At 43.0% G+C, this 19,745-nt stretch overlaps 1 protein-coding gene across 3 annotated transcripts in view; it reads right to left on the bottom strand.

Moving 5' to 3' along the window:
* Positions 1-19,745, bottom strand: part of SLC38A3 (solute carrier family 38 member 3) — a 159,001-nt gene that overhangs the window by 31,847 nt on the left and 107,409 nt on the right. For all 3 annotated transcript variants that reach the window (XM_083429451.1, XM_083429452.1, XM_083429450.1), the window contains one exon: positions 1,395-1,624. In XM_083429451.1, the coding sequence (XP_083285577.1) occupies positions 1,395-1,501 (107 nt within the window). In that variant the 5' untranslated portion in view covers positions 1,502-1,624. The remainder of the gene's footprint in view (positions 1-1,394; positions 1,625-19,745) is intronic.

Raw genomic sequence — 19,745 nt, 5'->3', positions numbered from 1 at the left:
AAACAGCAGAAAGAGATGGAAATATGAGCTACATCGCTACATTTATTTCTAACTAAGCAGGACAGAAAATACTATACATCTGCTCTCTGTGAGAGTCAGTGAACGAACTGGAACAAAGAAACAAGAAACCAGTAACATCAACATCCGTCTCCCATCTCCTGTGAGACTTCCAACAGTCTGGAATGTAAAGAGAGTCTTGTGACTCCAAGCACTGCACAGTGGCATAACAAAAACCTAACAGGCATCATCAGCATACTGATCGCACTGTGCCCCAAATCTCCTTATACATGCAGGTCCTGCTTACCCAACACAATGTGTTCCCAGGAAATCATTTGTTAGGTGAGCCTTCGCACAATGAGCTGATGATTTCCATTACTTCCTAGGGGAACATTTCTAATCCGCGATTTGTCCAATGTCTCCCCCCTTCCCTCTATGGCTTCTTCCTAAAATGACTGCAGCCTACCAAGTAAGGACATAGGAAAACTCTGGCTCTTCAGATATCTGAATCCACAGTGTGTATAGCAAGGTTTGGGTACTAATTCCTTGTGTTTGGATAAGTGATTTTTCGCCTAGTAAGCGTTTGGAAAGCAGGGCCAGCGTGTATGTTGAATAACACTGGAGATAAAGTAGCAGCATCCTACGTTCCAACCACCAGGGAGGCAAGACACAATTACTCAATGCTACTCCTTGATACCAACTCTATGAGAAGGTGTGGATCTGCTGTAAAACAGTACCCTCAGCTCACATAGGTGACACAGAAGCTACCAAGAGAGCAAGCAGGAGCGATAGGGTCCTAAGCCCCCTTGTCCCTCTCCAATTGGCTGTACTGCAATATCCCATCTACACTGCGAAAACAGCTGCAAATGTGATTGGATAAATAAAACTCTAGTGAAGAATTATGTGCTGCAAAGTTTCTCTTCCCTACCCTACCCCTCCTTTTAAAAATTTGTCTAGATCTGGACTGCTAACAGTTCAGCAGAAACTCTTAACAAATAACCGGAGCTGTCTTGACAATTTCACATCCAGTTGTAGCCTTGAAGTAAGCACAGAACAACGTAAGAAAACATAAGAAAATGCAAGAAAAAAGTATGAATTTATAAACTGATCTGTGGGAAGGCCCAAAGTCTCAGCTGTACCAGGGTCCAAAATCACTGTCCTTCACGCGACACTTGCGACACTATCATCACCCACTCACCTGCACTCCAGATTATCGTCTACTCTACTCTAGACTGATTACTGAATGGTGGCCAGGAGTCATTGGCAGTGCTTTGTACTCACTGAAAGAGCTCTAATTTCACGGGAAGGAGAGTGGACTTGTATTGAGGAAGATTTTATTATCTTCAGCCCAGCAATCTCACTCTCAAGTCTAATACACCAAGGTTGCTATGGCTCACCTGTCATTCCCCACGGAGGGGATGGAGGAGGCATTTAAAGACGAGTGTTTCCCATTCGGCACCAGCTCTACCATCTCCGTCTGGATGGGGATAGCCATGGAGTTCATCTTTGCCCTCTGAAGTGAGCCCCTTCTCTTCTTCCCTGGCAGTGAGCTTTCAGACAAGTAGCGGGCTATGCAGTGTGGAGATGGAATCTGCACAGGGCTGTGGTCTCCTTAGCAGTGCTGTGTCTGCAAAGAAACACCCATCAAATCAGATATTTGACCCAATGAAAAAATGCTGTTAAAGATTTGGCACAGAGGAATTGAACATGTCCAGCATGGGAGAGAAAATCAGGCATTTCTGTATACATTGAAGGATGGCAGGCGTGTGTGTAAGATTGCACAAGCCTCAGTCACAAGATTATTAATGAGAATTACTCCCTAAAAACCAGCCATTGTCCAAATGTTGTCCACTTGGGATCACTCCAGAACGGTCCTGCTAGAAATGGCTGAAAACCACTTAAATTTCTTTTCTAACCAGCAAATGAATGCATTCCCTACTGTTGATGCTGGTTTGGGGGTAGCAAGCGGTTGGTGAGAGAGATAACATGTGAGTGGGGAAATCTTCCTTTATGCTTCCGTAGGCCACCTTGTAGGATAGCCCAGCTTTGGAGCATCAGAGCCCTGGCTAGCTTCTCACTCTTCCACCTGCTGGTGTATCTCACTGAGATTCTACTACTTCTATCTTTGAACACAGTGTACCAACAAATTCAAGATACACCCGAGAATAATCTTCAGCTTTGGGAGATGCTAATCGCAACCATGACATCATTCATTTGGGCTCTTTCCACCAATCACAGAGCTAAGAGAAAGGCTTCAAAAGCTGTGAGCACCAAACAGCCCAAGAATGTGTGTGACGTTGCTCTCACAATTCCCCACTGCAATACAATCTGCACTGCATGTACCCTGACACTGTAAGAGTGTCAGGACCTCCTGTCCACAAGAAACGTCATTCCTTCCCTGGGGCAGCCTTTCACTGCATTTTCCTTGTAGGCCATCTGCTTTCCTGGGCCCAAACACCCTTGTTCAGGGTAGGCGCCAGAGATCGGCATGATAAGGCACTTGCCAAGGCCCGTATTCCAGCAGGGGGCCTGCTGCTGATCTCCAGAGATCCCTGGCCCTGCTCCTCGTTCTTGTTCTTCCAAGTAAGTGAAGGCTGTGACTAAAGCAAGGAGAAGCAGCACCACTCTCCATTTGCCTGATGAAGCTCAGGCCCAGAGGGAGAGAGCAAGCAGACGGGCAGTGATGCCATATTGCCGAAGGACCCCACGGAGCTTGTAGTGTGTACTGCCCTTGTTTGTCTTGCGTCCATTCCCTCCCTTTAGGCGTTGCTCCCACCCACTCCCAATAACATCCTCTTCCTACTTGAACCCTCCTAGCTGCAAGCATCTGCAGTGTTATAATAAATAATAATATTGGTTTGTTTTTATTTTTGTTTTATTACATACTCTATATTCTCATTTTGTATTTTATGAACCATTCTGGGATCTTCGGATGAAGGGTGGCATACAAATTTTAATAAATAATAATAATAATGGTGATGATGTCTTTGCAACCTTTCCAGAGCTTGGTTTGTTCCCGGCCTTACTCTCCCTTGCCGCTTTGACTCCTGCTCCTCCCCTCACTGTGCTTGTCCTTACATGAGACTTACCCCCGCCTGTCTAAATGGCCCCTTCGCAAGCTTCCCATAGAGTTAAATGTAGCTCTAAATGTCACACTTAGAAAATCTCCTGGCAACTTCATCTCCAATCGCAGCCATACATCTGACCGAGCTCAGGAGCAGAAAAGATACTTGGCTCACTCCCCTTAGTGTTTAATTTTTAAAATTAGTGTTGCAAAAGTCGTGCTCCCTGATCTGGCCAGCCCACTGAAGCCCCAAATACTTGAGGGCTGTGTAGTTAAACCAGTGATCAAGGAAAAGCAGACTGTACATGCCTGCAACGTTCTCTTAAAATTGATCAAAGGCCTAGTCCTTGGTGATTCTTCATTGAAAATTAATTGCCAGTCTCTTCCTGCAGCACCCCAGGGTCTTCCATTTTTCTTTCCTCTGTTGCCAAATGATTCCTGTGAAATGCTAGCCTAATTCTTTTCTTTTCAAGACATTGTAAGAGTCGGACACGACTAAACGACTAAACAACAATGTGTTGTGTTTTGCATTCATTTCCCACTCTTATTCCAAGGACTTCAGGTTCTTTCTCACCTCTACCCTTTTGTCACAACAACCCTGTGGGGTACATTTAGGATGAGAAACAGTGAATGGCCCCAAGTCACTCAGTGAGCTTCATGGCTAAGCAGGGATTTGAATCCAGCTCTTCTTATGCTTATCTGACATAGTTACTTGCAAAGATTTTTGAAAGAATTGTGCAAAGCTTTTTGTTGTTGTTGGGCAAAACTGATTTCTGCTTTACTGGGCATTTAAGAGTGCAGACAAACCAGTGTCTTGACTCTGGGAATCTTTGTCTGATCTCCTGGTGACCAAGATAAAATTTTGAAAATCTTTTTTTTTTTTTTTTTTTTTTTTTTTTTTTTTTTTTTTAATAATATATTTATTGAAGTTTTCAAATAAAGCATATATTAGATAAGCACAACTTGTCATTGTCCATTTAACATCTCTCAATTGTTACATGGGACTCCCCCACACCTCCCGCATACACTTACATCATTATTAAATTAATTTCAAACAAATTATCATTTAACTCATCTTAATTAATAATCTTAATTTGGTTTGACATATAATTCAGCCTTAAATCTAATTTAATGGTAGACAATTATCTGCACTGGCATCCAATTCAACACTCAGCCAAATTACAATATTTTTGTAAATAAATCTTAAATTCCCTCCAATCTTCTTCCATCCTTTCTTCTCCCTGGTCTCGAATTCTGCCGGTCATCTCGGCTAATTGCATATAGTCCATCAGTTGCATCTGCCATTCTTCCACAGTGGGTAGCTCCTGAGTTTTCCAATTCTTGGCAATTAATATTCTTGCTGCTGTTGTTGCGTACATAAAGAATGTTCTGTCCTTTTTTAACACACTCTGGCCGACAATACCCAGGAGAAAGGCCTCTGGTTTCTTAGTAAAGGTGTATTTAAACACCTTTTTTAATTCATTATATATCTTCTCCCAAAAGGCCTTCACTCTAGGGCAGGTCCACCAGAGGTGAAAAAATGTTCCTTCATTTTCCTTACATTTCCAACATTTGCTATCAGACGAATGGTATATTTTAGCCAGTTTAACAGGGGTCATGTACCATCTATACATCATTTTCATCACATTTTCCTTCAACGCATTACATGCAGTGAAGTTCAGCCCAGAGGTCCACAACCTTTCCCAATCTTCAAACATAATATTATACCCAATATCCTGCGCCCATTTTATCATTGTTGATTTTACCATTTCGTCATGTGTGTTCCATTTCAGCAGCAAGTTATACATTCTTGAAAGTACCTTAGTCTTAGGTTCTAACAGTTCAGTTTCTAACTTTGACTTTTCCACTTGGAATCCTAGCTTTTTGTCATTTTTAAACACTTCTTTAATCTGAGCATATTGTAACCAGTCTCGCACTTTGTCTCTCATCTTTTCTAAACTCTGCAATTTCCAGTTGTCACCATCCTTTTCTATTATCTCCCAATATTTTGGCCAGTTGGCCTCCATATTGGCTCTTTTCCAAGCCTTAGCCTCCAGGGGTGACAGCCACCTCGGAGTTTTATTCTCCAGTAAGTCTTTATATTTTGTCCAGACATTAAAAACTGATTTTCTGACAATATGGTTCTTGAAGGCCTTATTTATCTTAGCTTTATCATACCATAGATATGCATGCCATCCAAACGCATTATTAAAACCTTCCAAATCCAAGACATCCGTATCTTCAAGAAGTAACCAATCTTTTAACCAGCAGAAAGCTGCAGCTTCATAATACAACCTTAAATCTGGCAGGGCAAAGCCCCCTCTTTCTTTCGCATCTGTTAATATTTTAAATTTGATTCTGGGCTTTTTGCCCTGCCAGACAAATTTAGAAATATCTTTCTGCCACTTCCGAAAGCACTCTGTCTTGTCTACAATCTGCAGTGTCTGAAACAAAAATAACATTTTTGGCAATACATTCATCTTGATGGCAGCTATTCGGCCTAACAAAGAAAGATTTAGTCTTGACCAACTATCCAAGTCTCTCTTAATCTCTGACCAACATTTTTCATAATTATCTTTAAATAAACTCAGATTTTTTGCTGTTATGTTTACCCCTAGGTATTTAACTTTTTTAACCACATTTAGTTCTGTCTCTTTCTGAAGCTGTTCCAACTCAGTATCTGTCAAGTTTTTCCCCAAAACTTTAGTTTTTTGCTTGTTTAACTTAAATCCTGCCACTCGACCAAAGTTTTGAATCAGTTGTAGTACTCTTTTCAAACTAGACTCCGGCTCCTGTAATGTCAGAACTAGGTCATCTGCAAAAGCTTTAAGTTTATATTGTTTCGCTCCGACCTGAATCCCTTCCACCAACCGGTCCCCCCTAATCATATTCAGGAGCACTTCCAGAACCGAAATAAACAGTAATGGGGAAATCGGGCAGCCTTGTCGTGTACCTTTTTCAATTTTAAACTCTTCTGTAACCACATTGTTAACTATCAGTTTAGCCTTTTGTTCTGAATATATTGCCTCAATCCCGTTCTCAAACCCCCGTCCCACTCCCATTTCTTTTAAATTCCCCTTCATAAATTTCCAAGATATGTTGTCGAAGGCTTTCTCCGCGTCTATAAAAATTAAAACTGCTTTAGTGTTTATGTTTGTTTGTAAAAGTTCCAATATGTCTATAATGTTCCTCGTGTTAGTAAACATATGTCTGCCCGGGAGAAAGCCTGCCTGGTCTTTATGGATTATCTCACTTAAAACTTTCTTAAATCTTCGTGCCAAAACATCTGCAAATATTTTGTAATCCACATTTAAAAGGGAGATGGGACGGTAGTTCTTGAGTTGTGTCTTTTCAGTTTCTGACTTTGGAATCAATGTGATAAATGCTTCTTTCCACGATTCAGGCGCCTTCTTCCCCTCCATTATTTCATTACTGACCTCCAACAAAGGTTGTATCAGATAATCCTTCAATATCTTATAGTAGTTAGAGGTCAGTCCATCTGGCCCTGGTGATTTGCCCTGTTTCAGACTCTGGATGGCCTGTTCAATCTCTTGTCGTGTTATTTTGCCATTCAAAATTATTCTATTTTCTTCTGACAGCTTTGCTAATCCATTTCTCTCCAAAAATTGTGTAATCTCTATTTCATCTTGTGGCCCTTGAGTGTATAACTTTTTAAAATACCTCTGGAAGCACTTTCTAATCTCTCCCGGGTTCTGAATGTTCCTTCCTTCAACCTCTAAGTTTGTTACTGTATTTAGTCTTTGTCTCCTTTTCAACTGCCAGGCTAGCAGTTTCCCACATTTATTTGCCGATTCAAAAGTTTTTTGTTTCATTGTTTTAATCTTCCATTCTATTTCCTGATTTATCAGTTTGGAATATTGTGCCTGATAAAGTTTAATTTCTCTCAGAATCGGTTGGGACTTCGGGTTAGATCTTAACTTCTTCTCCAACTCTTTGATACTTTCCAGAATTTTATCTTTCTTTTCATTTTGCAGTCTTTTCTTTAAAGAATTCTGTTGAATCAAGAACCCTCTCATCACAGCTTTACTTGCATCCCAGATAGTTCTTTTTTCCACCGTAGTGTTCAAATTAATCTCAAAATAGTCCTTTAAGGTTTTTTGGGCCTTCTTTACAATTCTTTGGTCTCTAAACAGGCCATCATTCATCTTCCATCTAAAGGAGCCGGTTGGGATCAATGTCATATCCATTCTCAAGGCGTTATGGTCGGAGCATGTTTTAGGGCAGATTTTCACCTTCCTCACCTTAGGTGCCAGATTTCTAGTTATCCATATTTGGTCGATTCGTGTCCAAGTCAGTTGAGCTTCAGAAAAGAATGTTCCTTCTCTTCCCAAGGGGTTTCTAACTCTCCAGATGTCAACCCAGTCCATATTGTCAGTCATTTCAAAAAAGGTCTTAGGTAGTCTTCCCTCTTTAGTAATGTTCTGGTTCTGTGACTTATCCATATTTGTTGATGCGACCCCGTTCATGTCCCCCATCATGATGACGTTGTTGTAATCCAGATAATCCAGCATAGTCTCGTGCAACTTCTTATAAAAATCCGATTTACCTTCATTTGGAGCATAAATTCCTAATATCAAAATTTTTTCTCCTTGATACTGTACTTCTATTGCGAGGATTCTTCCACTTTCATCTTTAAAAAGAAATTTTGGTGAAAGGCTCTCTTTTGCATAGATCACTACACCTCTCTTTTTAACTGTATCCGATGATATAAATTCTTGACCAAGCCTTTTATTTATTAACACCTTTCTATGGAGCCTAATCACATGTGTTTCTTGTAAGCATATAATGTCCAATTGTTCCTTTTTTAAAATATGAAAAATTTTAAACCTTTTTTCAGGACTGTTACAGCCATTTATGTTCCAGCTCAAAAGCTGCAGAGACATCCTGGATAGGTCTGGTTATTCTTTCTGGGGTGGTACCTTGTTCTCCGGTCCTTGAGGATCCGAGGGGGCGGGCTCCCCTGGAAGTTCTGGCGCTGGCAATCCAAGTCCTTTGTGGAGGTCTTCTCCGTGTGCTCCCAAAAACTTGTCTCTATCTTCCACTGTTTTGATTTTGATCTTTCTCCCTCTGTAGGTAAAGGATAATCCTTGTGGAAACTCCCACCTGAAGATAATTGCGTTGCTTCTCAACAGTCTTGCCAATTCCGTGTAGTTAGATCTAAGGTCCAGCAACTGCTTAGGAATGTCCTTGTAGATTTCAATTCTCTTGCCCAAAATGTCTAGTGACTTTTCGTAGTGCAGGCCCAAAATCTTGTCCCTTTCCTCCTTTGATCTCAGTGTTATCAAACAATCTCTGGGCTTCTCTGTCCTTCTGACTCTGCCAAGCCTGAAAGCAGATACGATTTTAAAGTCTTTTTCCTCTAACTTCCAAAACTTGGCAAATTCCTTAGTTAGAAATTCAATAAAATTATCTTCTTCCACCTCTGGTATTGACCGTATCCTCAAGTTGGTCTCCCTGTTTCGCAGTTCTGTCATCGAAAAGTAAATCTGATGTTCTCCAACTTGTTTGCTGAGTGGTCTTACTTCTTTCTCAAGTTCTTCCAGTCTTTGACTAGTATCTTCAGCCAGTTTACGATTTTCACCTACAGCCTCCTTTAATTCTCCAATAGACTGGGCATTCTGTGCAACTTGTCCAGTCAGCTTATTCAAGCTTTCTGTGTTCTGTTCAATTTTAGCTGTATGCAAATCAGCCTTCTTGTCCAGAGCCTCCAGTTTCTCCAAAATTTTCTCCAAGACAGAGCTACTTGTCCCTGAAGCCATATCTCCCAGGTGCAGCTCCTCTGTCTCACCCTCCCCTGCCTGTATTAGGGAGGCCGCCTCTATGTCTGGAGGCAAAGTGGAAGGCAAGGCCGGCACAGAAGATCTACGCTGTGAGGCTGCAGATAAGGTTAGAGTTGTTTGTTTGGTCCTTCCTCTTCTCCTTGCGCCACTCATTCCAAAGTTATCTGTAATCCAAGGTCAATCCAAGTTGTTCCCATGAGAAAGCAGAGTCCCAGATACAATAGTCAAACAGAGGCCGGGAAAGGGAAAGTAAAACAAAGTCACTGCTGTAAATCCAAAATCCTCTAGAGGGAGCTTAATACGTCTTCAGGGAAAAGATCAAATCCAATACGTCTTCAGGGAAAAGATCAAATCCAAGTTAAACTTATAAATTTAAATCCATGTCCATCGCCTCCACAATGTATTATTTTTAGCAGAGTAAAACTTAAAGCAAAACAGTGTTTCTTACAGTGCCTTGACTGCAACAGTTTCAAAGTATCCAGTTCCAACTCAGAATGTTTCAAAACCTGAATTCAATGTATCCAAAGTTGCAAACTGGTGTTCATCCAGGCAGCTCCAGCACCAGAGATTCTTATTTATTTTGTAATCCACTGGTGCCACAGAAGAAGGATATCAATGCACCCCCAATATGACCAGCAAAAGTCAATAGCTCAAAGTCTTTCACTCAGAAAACTGCTTTACAGGGTGCCAGCATTTAGTTAACGCATAACTTTTTGTCTCCACTCCTCCTGCTCTTTGCTTAAAGTTCAGTATAGCGGGAGATGGGCTTCCTGCTTATCCTTACTCCGTTTTCAGCCAGATTTCAACTTTTTTAAAAAAGTTTTAAAAGTTTCAGAAAGTTCTCAAAAAGTTTCAGAAAGTTGACAAAAGTTTCAGAAAGTTTTCAATGTCCAAATTTACTCACGGGTTGTAGTTTCCAAAGTTCAGAAAAGTTGCAGGAAGAAAGGACAGCGCTGACCGGCCACAGCAACGCGGCTTCACTTCGCTGTTTGCGCAACGACCCACAGCGCCGCTACCCCCTCCGCGATCCGGAGCCCCTTACGGGGTCCCTTCAGCGTTTTGGGGGCTGCTTCTGGCGCCCGCCGGGTCCCGAGACCACAGGCTTCTGCCACCTGTGGTTTTCCTGAATGGGTCTCCGCTTCGCCGTAGCGGACGACCCGTTTACAGCGAAGCTCCCTTCTCCTTACTCGGAGAAGGCAGCCATTACCGGTCGCGCCGCCTCCGGAAGTCTAAAATTTTGAAAATCAGTATCATTTGAGAAAACTCTGCAAGAGGCACAATAAGAGCTCTGGAAAAAAACAAAAACACAACTCTCTCAAGCTGTTAAATAGTTCTATTTCTTGCTCCACAGTCTCTCTCTGTTTACTCGCTTAAGGGTGTCAGTACCAGAAAAAAGCAGAAACAAAGCATGAATGGACAAGGGAGATAAGTGCTCTTGGATCAGCTTCTGATGATCAAAAACATCCCAAACTCTGGTCTTGTTTGCCAATGGAACAGAAAGCAAAATAAATAATTAAATCGGAGCTTATTTTGTTATTCAACACCGCTGGTTACTCATTTCAGATGTCCTAATTGCAACCTCCTTGTAACATATCAAATAGATGCTAACAATAGTTTAAGCAGCAAAACACCAACCCCATCCTTTCCAACAAACCAAGTTTGTGATTCAATCCATTGTACTTAAGAATCCAGTAGGGTGACAAGCTTGAGTTCCCACGCACATCCCTTCCTTTGACTTTTTCCAGGGCACAAAATCAACTGATAAAGAGATGAGAGAACCAGTGGTTGAAAGTGAAAGAGAGAAAATGCAGCAAAACATGCCGGAACACCAGAATAGAATATCAGTATAATGCCAAAGATCTAGCCTGCAATCCAACACACACACTTACCCAGGAGCAAGTCCCACTGAACTCAGCAGGGCTTAATTCTGAGTAGACGCGTCTGGGACTGCACTGCTAATCTACTTTCGTCACTGTAGAGATCAGACTTGGGAAATGTTTGGCTGCCCACAGGTAACAATAAGCCAACCTCAACTGTGATTGTTTGTGACTGACATAGACTCCTAAAATGTCCACATACCCACCCCAACGAGGCAAACGCAAACAACTTTTGTGCTTTTTGGTCACCCTAGTTTGAGCAGAAGGGAGAACTGAAATAAGCCCTTTCACATTGCTTTTCAAGAAACAGCCCTTCGTTCTCTGTAGGGCACCCCACTTTCTGCTCCCAGTTCCTATGCAACAATACTGCCAGGGTTAGAAAAAACCCCAAGGCAAACCTGCAGTCCCTTTTTACATGACCCCATTACTCAAAGCATCGAGAGTGAGGGTCAGGTGAGGAAGGGAGGGGGATTCACACGTCTTTGTACTGCAGTGAGTAGGACTGGAAGCTTCTGCCACGCTCGATCTTGTTGCAACAGTGGTGTCGTATCACCACAAACATATATACATCATACACTCCATAGACTGATAGGTGGTTTTTGCGGGCACTGGTTTCAACAACCCTTAGGTATGCCTCTGCTGGCTGGATATACAGACAGACTTTCTTTTTCCAGGTGGTTGGACACACTCCTAACTCCTAGCTCTGATGTGGGTGACAATGGATTTTGAGCGCAGGTAGGTCTCATGACCCCCACAAGGGTTGGGACCCCAGCATTCCTCACACATCCCTATTTACACATCAACTCTGTGCAGCATTTTCAGGAACTCACACGTTTTCTGGGCTTCTTTCAGCTGCCTCACACTTTCCAAGCAATCATTCTGATACAGATATGAACCTCAGGCATTTGGTGTGCCTTTGGTGAGTTTGAGTGACAGGAAATTGGGACCGGAATTGCCGGGAGGGGTGGGTTGAAAGAACATGACACTACAGTCACAGAAGCTGTCAGATGTTGTGATCGTGCAGCTGCATCTAGGGAGGAGCATAGTAGGATTGCTTAGCCTCACTGCATGCCTGGTACAGACAATAAGCCTAGGTGGATCCTGTGTCCAATGGACATTCAACAGAAACTCGATGCCATCCTCTTGCAATCTGTGTCAATGCTTAATTCACGCTCACTGCTAAGAGTTGTGTGCCTCATGAGGGGCCTGTGCAGATTTCATGTTTGGTGCTGCTATTGTAGTTTCCCCATCAATGCCCATTAGCGCTTTCTCCTTATTCACCATAACCAAGTTACCTCTTAACCTTCCTTTTAGATGCTAAACATAATAATAATAATAATAATAATAATAATAATAATAATAAATTTTATTTATATCCCACCCTCCCCAACCGAAGCCGGGCTCAGGGCGGCTAACAACAATATAACAGTACAAAAGTACAGCACAAACAACACTCTAAAATCATTCATTATAAAATTAATTAACAGACTTGAGCTCCTGAAATCCCTCCTTGTGAGCAGAGCAAGCCTCAGCCCTTGTGAGTTCACAGTCACAACTGATCCAAAACTGACAATAGCACTTGGCCTGATGTCCTGGCAGCATCTCCAACTCCTGCGCCTGAAGCACAAAGGAAGGAGAGAGGGATTCAACATCTAGGAAAGGTGATGGCGGAGGAGACAGGAGGACAAGAAATGTGTTGGCAGAAGCCTGTGGGCTCAACTTATTGCAAAAGGATGCAGAATATTGGCGGCAGCAAGTGAATAAGGAAATGGCAGTGATTAGGAAGGAAATCCTATCTCTACAGGCAATCCAAACACAGCGCACACACACACTTGCCCCAATAATTAGAGGCCCTCCTTAATGATGGAGAAATGGCACGATTAGCTTCTTCGTACAAAATTTGAGAAAACCATAACAGAGGGTCCAATGCATTCTCGTGAAGTTTTTCCCCTAGTACTGCAGGTTCAAACAAAGTGCTGCATTTAGTTTTGCCTTCCTGGAATAACCCGGTACTCATATAAAGGAGGATTGCTGATGCCAGTCCCTGACCCTATCCTTTAAAAGCTGAATGAGAAGCTCACCCAGTGTAAGTTCTCCCTCAGCATGAAGACACAGTTGCTGGTTCAGTTGCTCTGAGATTATTTAGCATGGCTGAGGAACACAAGAAGAGGCTGTTTTATGCCAAGGCAGGCAAATTGGTCCCTCTACCTCAGTATTGCCTACAATTGACTGGCAGTGGCTCTCCAGGGTTTCTCCCAGCCCTACCTAGAGATGCCAGGGATTGAAGCTGGGGCCTTCTACAAGCAAAGCAAATGCTCTACCACTGAAGTGATGGGTCTTTGCCATAAGCAGTTACATCTCTTTTTGAGTCACATCTTATGTCTCACAGCACAGAATGCAACAAAACATAATCTACAAGCGACGAGCCAGATGTGGGTCCTACCCCCTCATGTCTTCTATACAGTGGTACCTCAGGTTACATACGCTTCAGGTTACAGACTCCGCTAACCCAGAAATATTACCTCGGGTTAAGAACTTTGCTTCAGGATGAGAACAGAAATCTTGCTCTGGCGGCGCAGTGGCAGCAGGAGGCCCCATTAGCTAAAGTGGTGCTTCAGGTTAAGAACAGTTTCAGGTTAAGAACAGACCTCTGGAACGAATTAAGTACTTAACCCGAGGTACCACTGTACTGGTGCAAGACTTTAGGGAAGAGTCTTCTGTTTACATATACATACATCACCCTCAAGCACACAAGCAGAGAGCTCTTTGGAATTCTGAGATGCAGAGAATTACAGGACTGGAGGGAAGTCTCAAAACAAGGTCAAAAAAATCTTTTGCTAACAGAAGGATGATCAGAACTCAACCGCCACCCCCCAAAATATGGTGGGTTATACAGCCTGTCCTTAAAACCTCTTAGTAGAATAAATTCTCCAACGTCTGTAGTTCAGATGTACTTCAACCCCTCACTCCAGTTACAAGATATTGGTATCCAAGCGCTTGTATGGGAAGACAACGTTTTCACACTCTTCAAGAACGGTATATCACTGCAAATTGCTAACAAAAACAGTGACAACAATTGCATTGCCCCAAGAACAGATCCTCCAGTCCTATATGGAGCTTCATATATGGTTCTTACGGCTCACAGAGGACAATTAGGCAGAGAAAGGGGGGGAGTGAAATGAGGGTTTAAGTGGGAAAATAATGCACCCCGCTTCATCAGAAGATGGAAATATCAGCAAATACTTCCCCTGGTTGTTCTTTGGCCACACATTCCTGGGGGAACAAAAGTTCTGCCCACCTGGGCCTGGCAGCGACTGCCTTCCGTGCTAGTCAGGACACTGAAGTCTGAGAGGAGCCGGAGAGACTATAAGAGGCCTGCCAGGCTGTGAAAGCAGCGAGTGCCGGATATGTTGGCAGTCAGCACAAAGTGCCTTCTGTTTGGGCTCATAGCCCTTGCTGGTCGATAGCTGGGAAGCGGCTCCAAGAGACAGAGCATCTTTATAGGCAGTTCATGCCCAAAGTAATGAGGAGGGCTGCACCCCCCACAGCCCCCTCCAGCCTCTTTTCCTTACCAACTCCCCCCGCCCCTGACTTTTTTTTCTTCCGCTCCGCCACCCACAACTCTTGGAAGTTTGCTGTGATGCCTTAAAAACAATCTTGCTATTGGAACAACGTATGGGCCACTTTGTGTGCCAGGACGAGGATAATGACACTGAGGTGAATGTCTGGGACTGATGTGCAAAAGAACTTGGAGCTCAGCTCCCAAACTTTGCCACAGGCTCCGTGACCAGGGATAGGTTGCTCGGAGTCCTTCTGCACCGCAGGCAAGAATTCTCCCTGGCTCCCTTTCTGGGCTTTGTACAGCGTGTAGAAACTACAGCTGGCAAAAGGGGACTCAGGGACTCTAAGGCAGGGATGGAGAGTCTTTTCCACTTCCTCATGGCCAGAGGGATGCAAGGCCAGATGAAAGAGTGGGGGGAAACGTAAGCAAGAATGGGTGGGGCCATCAGCTTTGACTCTCACCTTTTGTATGGCCATACTGCAGCCATACAAAAGCAAGACGTTTCTATACACACACATACACCTACCCTCATATCACTCCTTCTTCTACCCAAGCAAGCACAAGTTGCCATCACAGTTCAAGGACATGTTCAAGACAGGCAAAAGAACTCAAAGCAGGTTGTGGAGCAGGACTGGTGAATGTCCTGGGGGCCGCACCTGACTTGTGGGTCCTCAAGTTCCCTGCTGCCACTCTATGGTCTTGCTGCCACTTGCAGTATACCTCCAAGTGTTGGGGTCTAACTCTACCTCTCAGCTGAAGAAAAAACTCAGCTGAGGGCAGTCATCTATAGCAACTTATGAATGAGATGCAGGTTAATCCTCAACACTAAACGTGCCGAATTTCATGCGTATCTGGATACGTGTCCCATTTCCTCTTCTATTAAAAAAAACTCTATTCCAATAACAAAATATAAGTACTCTTTAAACTCCTACCGAATTGCAGCAACTGTTTATGAGTTCTAAACGCATATATTCTACGATAAAAGGTACACAGCAGCAAATAATTCTTTGTTTTCTCGCAAGGGCTCCATAACTGCTTTGTTTGTTTATGGTGGGGTTTTTTTGGGGGGGGGGTTGTTTGTTTGTTTACTATGAAGCAGGCGTTTTCAGGCGTTTAGATGAAGAAATTGCTTTTCAGTAGCATCAAAATGTTTCAGAACAGCTTCTCTCTGGCAAGTGAGCAGAAGGCAGAGCAACAGATTTCCTGGTATCTGAAATAATAGAAGCTAGTGACTTCCAGTGGCCACCTTAGGAGCATGGAACTACAGTGAAGTATTCTAAAGCAGTGTAGCAGAGCATAATGCTACACTGAGTGATAAGCACAGGGATGTACTTGGCCATTTCCAATGCCTCCTGCAACCACTTCCAGGATATGGGCTGGCCCAAGACATTTTGCTGCCTGAAGAACAAAGTGCCACCTGCATCCTCCTCCAACGTACAACTGAATCTTACCAACACTGATGATGGAACAGCATCCTCTGCCACACCTGAGAGTGGTAGGGCAGCCGAAGAGGTGTGGTCTCTGTGACACACAGAACTTTATCCTCCCAAATCTTCCTACCCCAATGTCCACTGCCTTTCTCTGCCAAATGGTAGGGCTGTGTCTGTCAAAGAAAACAATCCTAGTCCAACATGAGGCTCTGTGGCAAATTCTTGCCTTCAGCCCAGCAAACCACCATTAGCATTTCTTCCATAGCCAATTAAAAAAAACACCCAGTAAACATACAGGAACCTATTGGCAACCTCTCACATCCTGCTACAGTCAACTTTTAAAAAAACCCAGTCATTTCCAAAGTAAACATAAAGGAAGCTATTAGCAATCTCTCACATCCTATTACTATTCCCCTAGGTTTCCTGATGCACAAGATGGGCCTGGAAGCAGCATCATTCAAAGATGCGCTCTCTCTAATCAGCCCACCTTCCATCTTCAGCTACGCAAACCTCTAAATAAAGAGGAAAAGTAATGTTGTCCTTTGAAACCTAGAAATGCAGCTAGAAGAATGTAAGTGAAATTCCGACCATTCTAATCTCAATGTTGCTTCAGTGATTTGCAAGGAACAACAACTGACCACCATGTGACTTCAGTGCTCTGTTAAACAAGTCATCTGAGTCATCTTATTTATCTAGCATTAAGCTTGCATCATATAAATGCATAATCCCAACTTCCGGGCTGCCAGCTATCTGCCATGTGACCGTTCCACTGGAATATTTCTTCTGTGCCACCAACCTTTTCCTCTTTCAGGGATGAGGATGCCCGAACAAGCAGCTGGACCACTTGCATGAGGGACAGAGCTTTGGGGGAAGAAAGACACCCACATGGTGATACAGTCTTGTGAAGATGTACCTATAGCTCAGGACTACACTTCATGCATCTGAGAAAGTGGACTGTAGCCACATTGTTATGCCATAATATATTTGTTTTTAAGGTGCCTTTTGTGTTTTTAAGGTGCCAAAGTATAATCTGTAGTTTAAGCTACCCACAAACTGGAAGAAACAAGACAGTACTAGTTTGTCATTGAGGAATTTTAATGTGAGAAACAACCATTGTAATTCTTTCCTGAATTTACAGTATGCTGGATTCTTGATGGCTCAAAGGATTTATTTTTTTTGAATGACAGTGACTTGTAATTTCGAAAACTGCAAGTGATAGCAAGTCTGCCACCCACAGTGATAAGAAGTTCTTGTTTGCTATGCCGCTAGGAAATTGCATGTAATTTTGAGGTAATTGTTTTTTTCACTTATGTCATCCTATGTGGTCTTTAATTATAAAAGCCCATCTATTATAATTTGGATTTCCATAAATGGTCAGATGTGATGATCCAGGTAAATGTCAGGAGTAAATGTCACCACAAAAGTAATTGTGCAATGATAAGGCAGGCATAAACACATTAAAAACACCTCAGACTGGCATGGACTTGCAGAAGAGTACAGAGTCCATGTCCTTTCATTCTATGGCACACAAATACTCTGATGAAAATTCCCAGCAGGTTGCACTCCCGAGTTCTCATGTGGCAAGATGGAACTTCAAAACCTTGTTTTTGTTTGCTTATCTCCTCTTAAAAGAGGGGTGGGGCAGGGGTGAGAGAAAGAGAGAGAGATTAGATTCCTCCTGAGACACAGAACTGGATCTCACTGCAACATACATTCTGAGGCTTTACTACATAAGATCAAGAGTTCATGCCTCACGTTCTGTCCCATTAGCAGATGAATAATGAAGGGTGAACCATGAGGTTTCCCTACTGGGAATTCAGCACATGATAAACCAATGGTGCCAAAAGACTTCCCATATCTGATAAGTTAAAACATAAAAAGAGTTCTGCTGAATCAAGCCTATATAGTCCAGCATCCTGTTCTCACAGTGGCCAATCGGCTACCTATGGGAAGCCTGCAAGCAGGAACTGTACTCTTCCTCACTTGTTATTCAGGAACGCGCTGCTTCTGATAATGGAGAAGGAACATAGCAGGTAAGTCAGATTAAGGGTTACATAGAATGCTCATTAAAACCAGTGGGGAGGACGGCTGTTTCCATGGGACAGCAGTGATCACACACACACACCCCTCTGTAAAAGATGGCATCATCAAGTATTATTCAAACTACATAATATGTTTCCTCCTAGAAACTGAAAATCCTTCCTCTTGGTTTGTGGCTCAGAAGTCTTACCATTGTGTGATGCGATAAGCATTTCCCCCCTTATGCAGCTCAGGTACTTGAGAAAATCTGTTTCTGAATGGCAAGTGCCATGGCTGTGACTGATTTCCATCGCTCTTTATTTAATTTAATGCACAGAAAAGGTTTCTGCCTCCATCCTGACTCTGTGTGAAATCCACAGATCGAGCAGGCCTCCGCTGACAGCTGGCAGCGTCTGACAGGAACAGCATTTTGTTCCATAGCTGGCGTGCTTCCCAGAATGCAATTCAGCTGGGCACCTGATTGGCAATATTAATGTGGAAATGAGGCGGTCGCACAAGATGCTAATGATTTTTAAACACTTATTTGAAAAGTATTTTAATGAGTTGACAGCGGGAAATAGGGAGAGTTAAACAAAATCGATAGAATGGGAAGGCAGACCCTCCCTGAAACTGTTTGCTTTGCTTTGAGATAAGGTCTTGCAGAACAGCAAATAGAAGTAACCTTGTGTGCAAAGGGGTATGCGTATGCCTCATTACAGTATCTGAGAGTTTGTATGGCATGTAAGCATTTCTTTTACATGGAAATGTACTGTGCATTTCTCTGCTGTGTGGCTGTATGTATTGTGCATTTCTCTGCTGTGTGTCTATATTTGCTTGTAAAGGGAGACTTCTGGGGGCATCTGGGCAAGTGGATGTATTATTCTTGGGTGCACACAAGCAATAATGTGCATGGTGTCTGCTAGATAAATACTGGCCTAAATAGACTGCATGTGCTCAGGAGCACATCACTGTGTGCTGGAGGACATCTGATTTCCGACAGCTCACTACTTGCTTGTGATGTTGGTACTTGTGTGCTGAGGGTGATGCTTGCGTGCACACCATTATATATTGCCCCCGGAAGTGGTGGGCTACTTTTATCTGCCCAGAACTCACCACATAATACTAACCATAGTGTTGGAAATCCTCCTGGAGATCCTCTCCAACACACTCAGGATCATGTTAAAAATGACAGACAGCAACCACATTAAACATTTACAATAAACAGTCAAAATCATGGACTAAAACAGAGAAGAAGATTCTCACCAAACAAAAGTTATCCAGGCAGTTACATAGTTTATGGCAATTAATAAGAGCTTTGCTGAGAATAAAAGGTTTATATTAAATAACTTTTGTACATGCACCTACTAAAGCAGCAGGCAGTGGGCACATGGTCTGCTAAACACCGGCCATGCATGCTCAGGGCCCTATTTAATATTCCAAGCCAGGGAGGAACTCCTGGGGGAAATAGTGCTCAATTCATAATACTGCTGATCATTACGAGCTGGACAAACACATATGTCAAAGCCAGGTAATTTTTAATTTTGGAGCCAATTTTATTATTATGGTAGAGTGCTCTATTGTAGTTAGAGCTTCGGCCCAAAGACACAACAAATCAAATTCCCTTATGCTGATAGCTGTCACAAGAAGTAGCTTCAAGTGTTGCAAGTCAGGGGCAAATCAAGACATGATGGGAGCAGCCATGTTTGCTGTTCACATGCCTGGCCCCCATCTAAAATGGGGAGTGGATGGGTGGTAGGATCTACTTTTTCTGAAATGGGTGAAATGAACCCCTAGCATGTACACCTTCCATCACTGCAGGCACATTTCTCCCCAGCCACATTCCGATACAAAACTAATTCCGCATGGTCAGGGCAGAATTCTTAGAATGTGGGGAGGTAAGATGGGGAAAGGCTCAGTTCCCCTCACCCACCCACATTTTTGGTTGTAAAAAGCAGCCTACCTCACACCCCATTTGTAGATGTGAATGTGCCCAAC

This window comes from Podarcis tiliguerta (genome assembly GCF_965153285.1).
Source record: "Podarcis tiliguerta genome assembly, chromosome: 2".
Taxonomy (NCBI): Eukaryota; Metazoa; Chordata; class Lepidosauria; order Squamata; family Lacertidae; genus Podarcis; species Podarcis tiliguerta.
The sequence above is the reverse complement of the archived record's forward strand: the minus strand, read 5'-3'. Positions and strand labels throughout refer to the sequence as shown.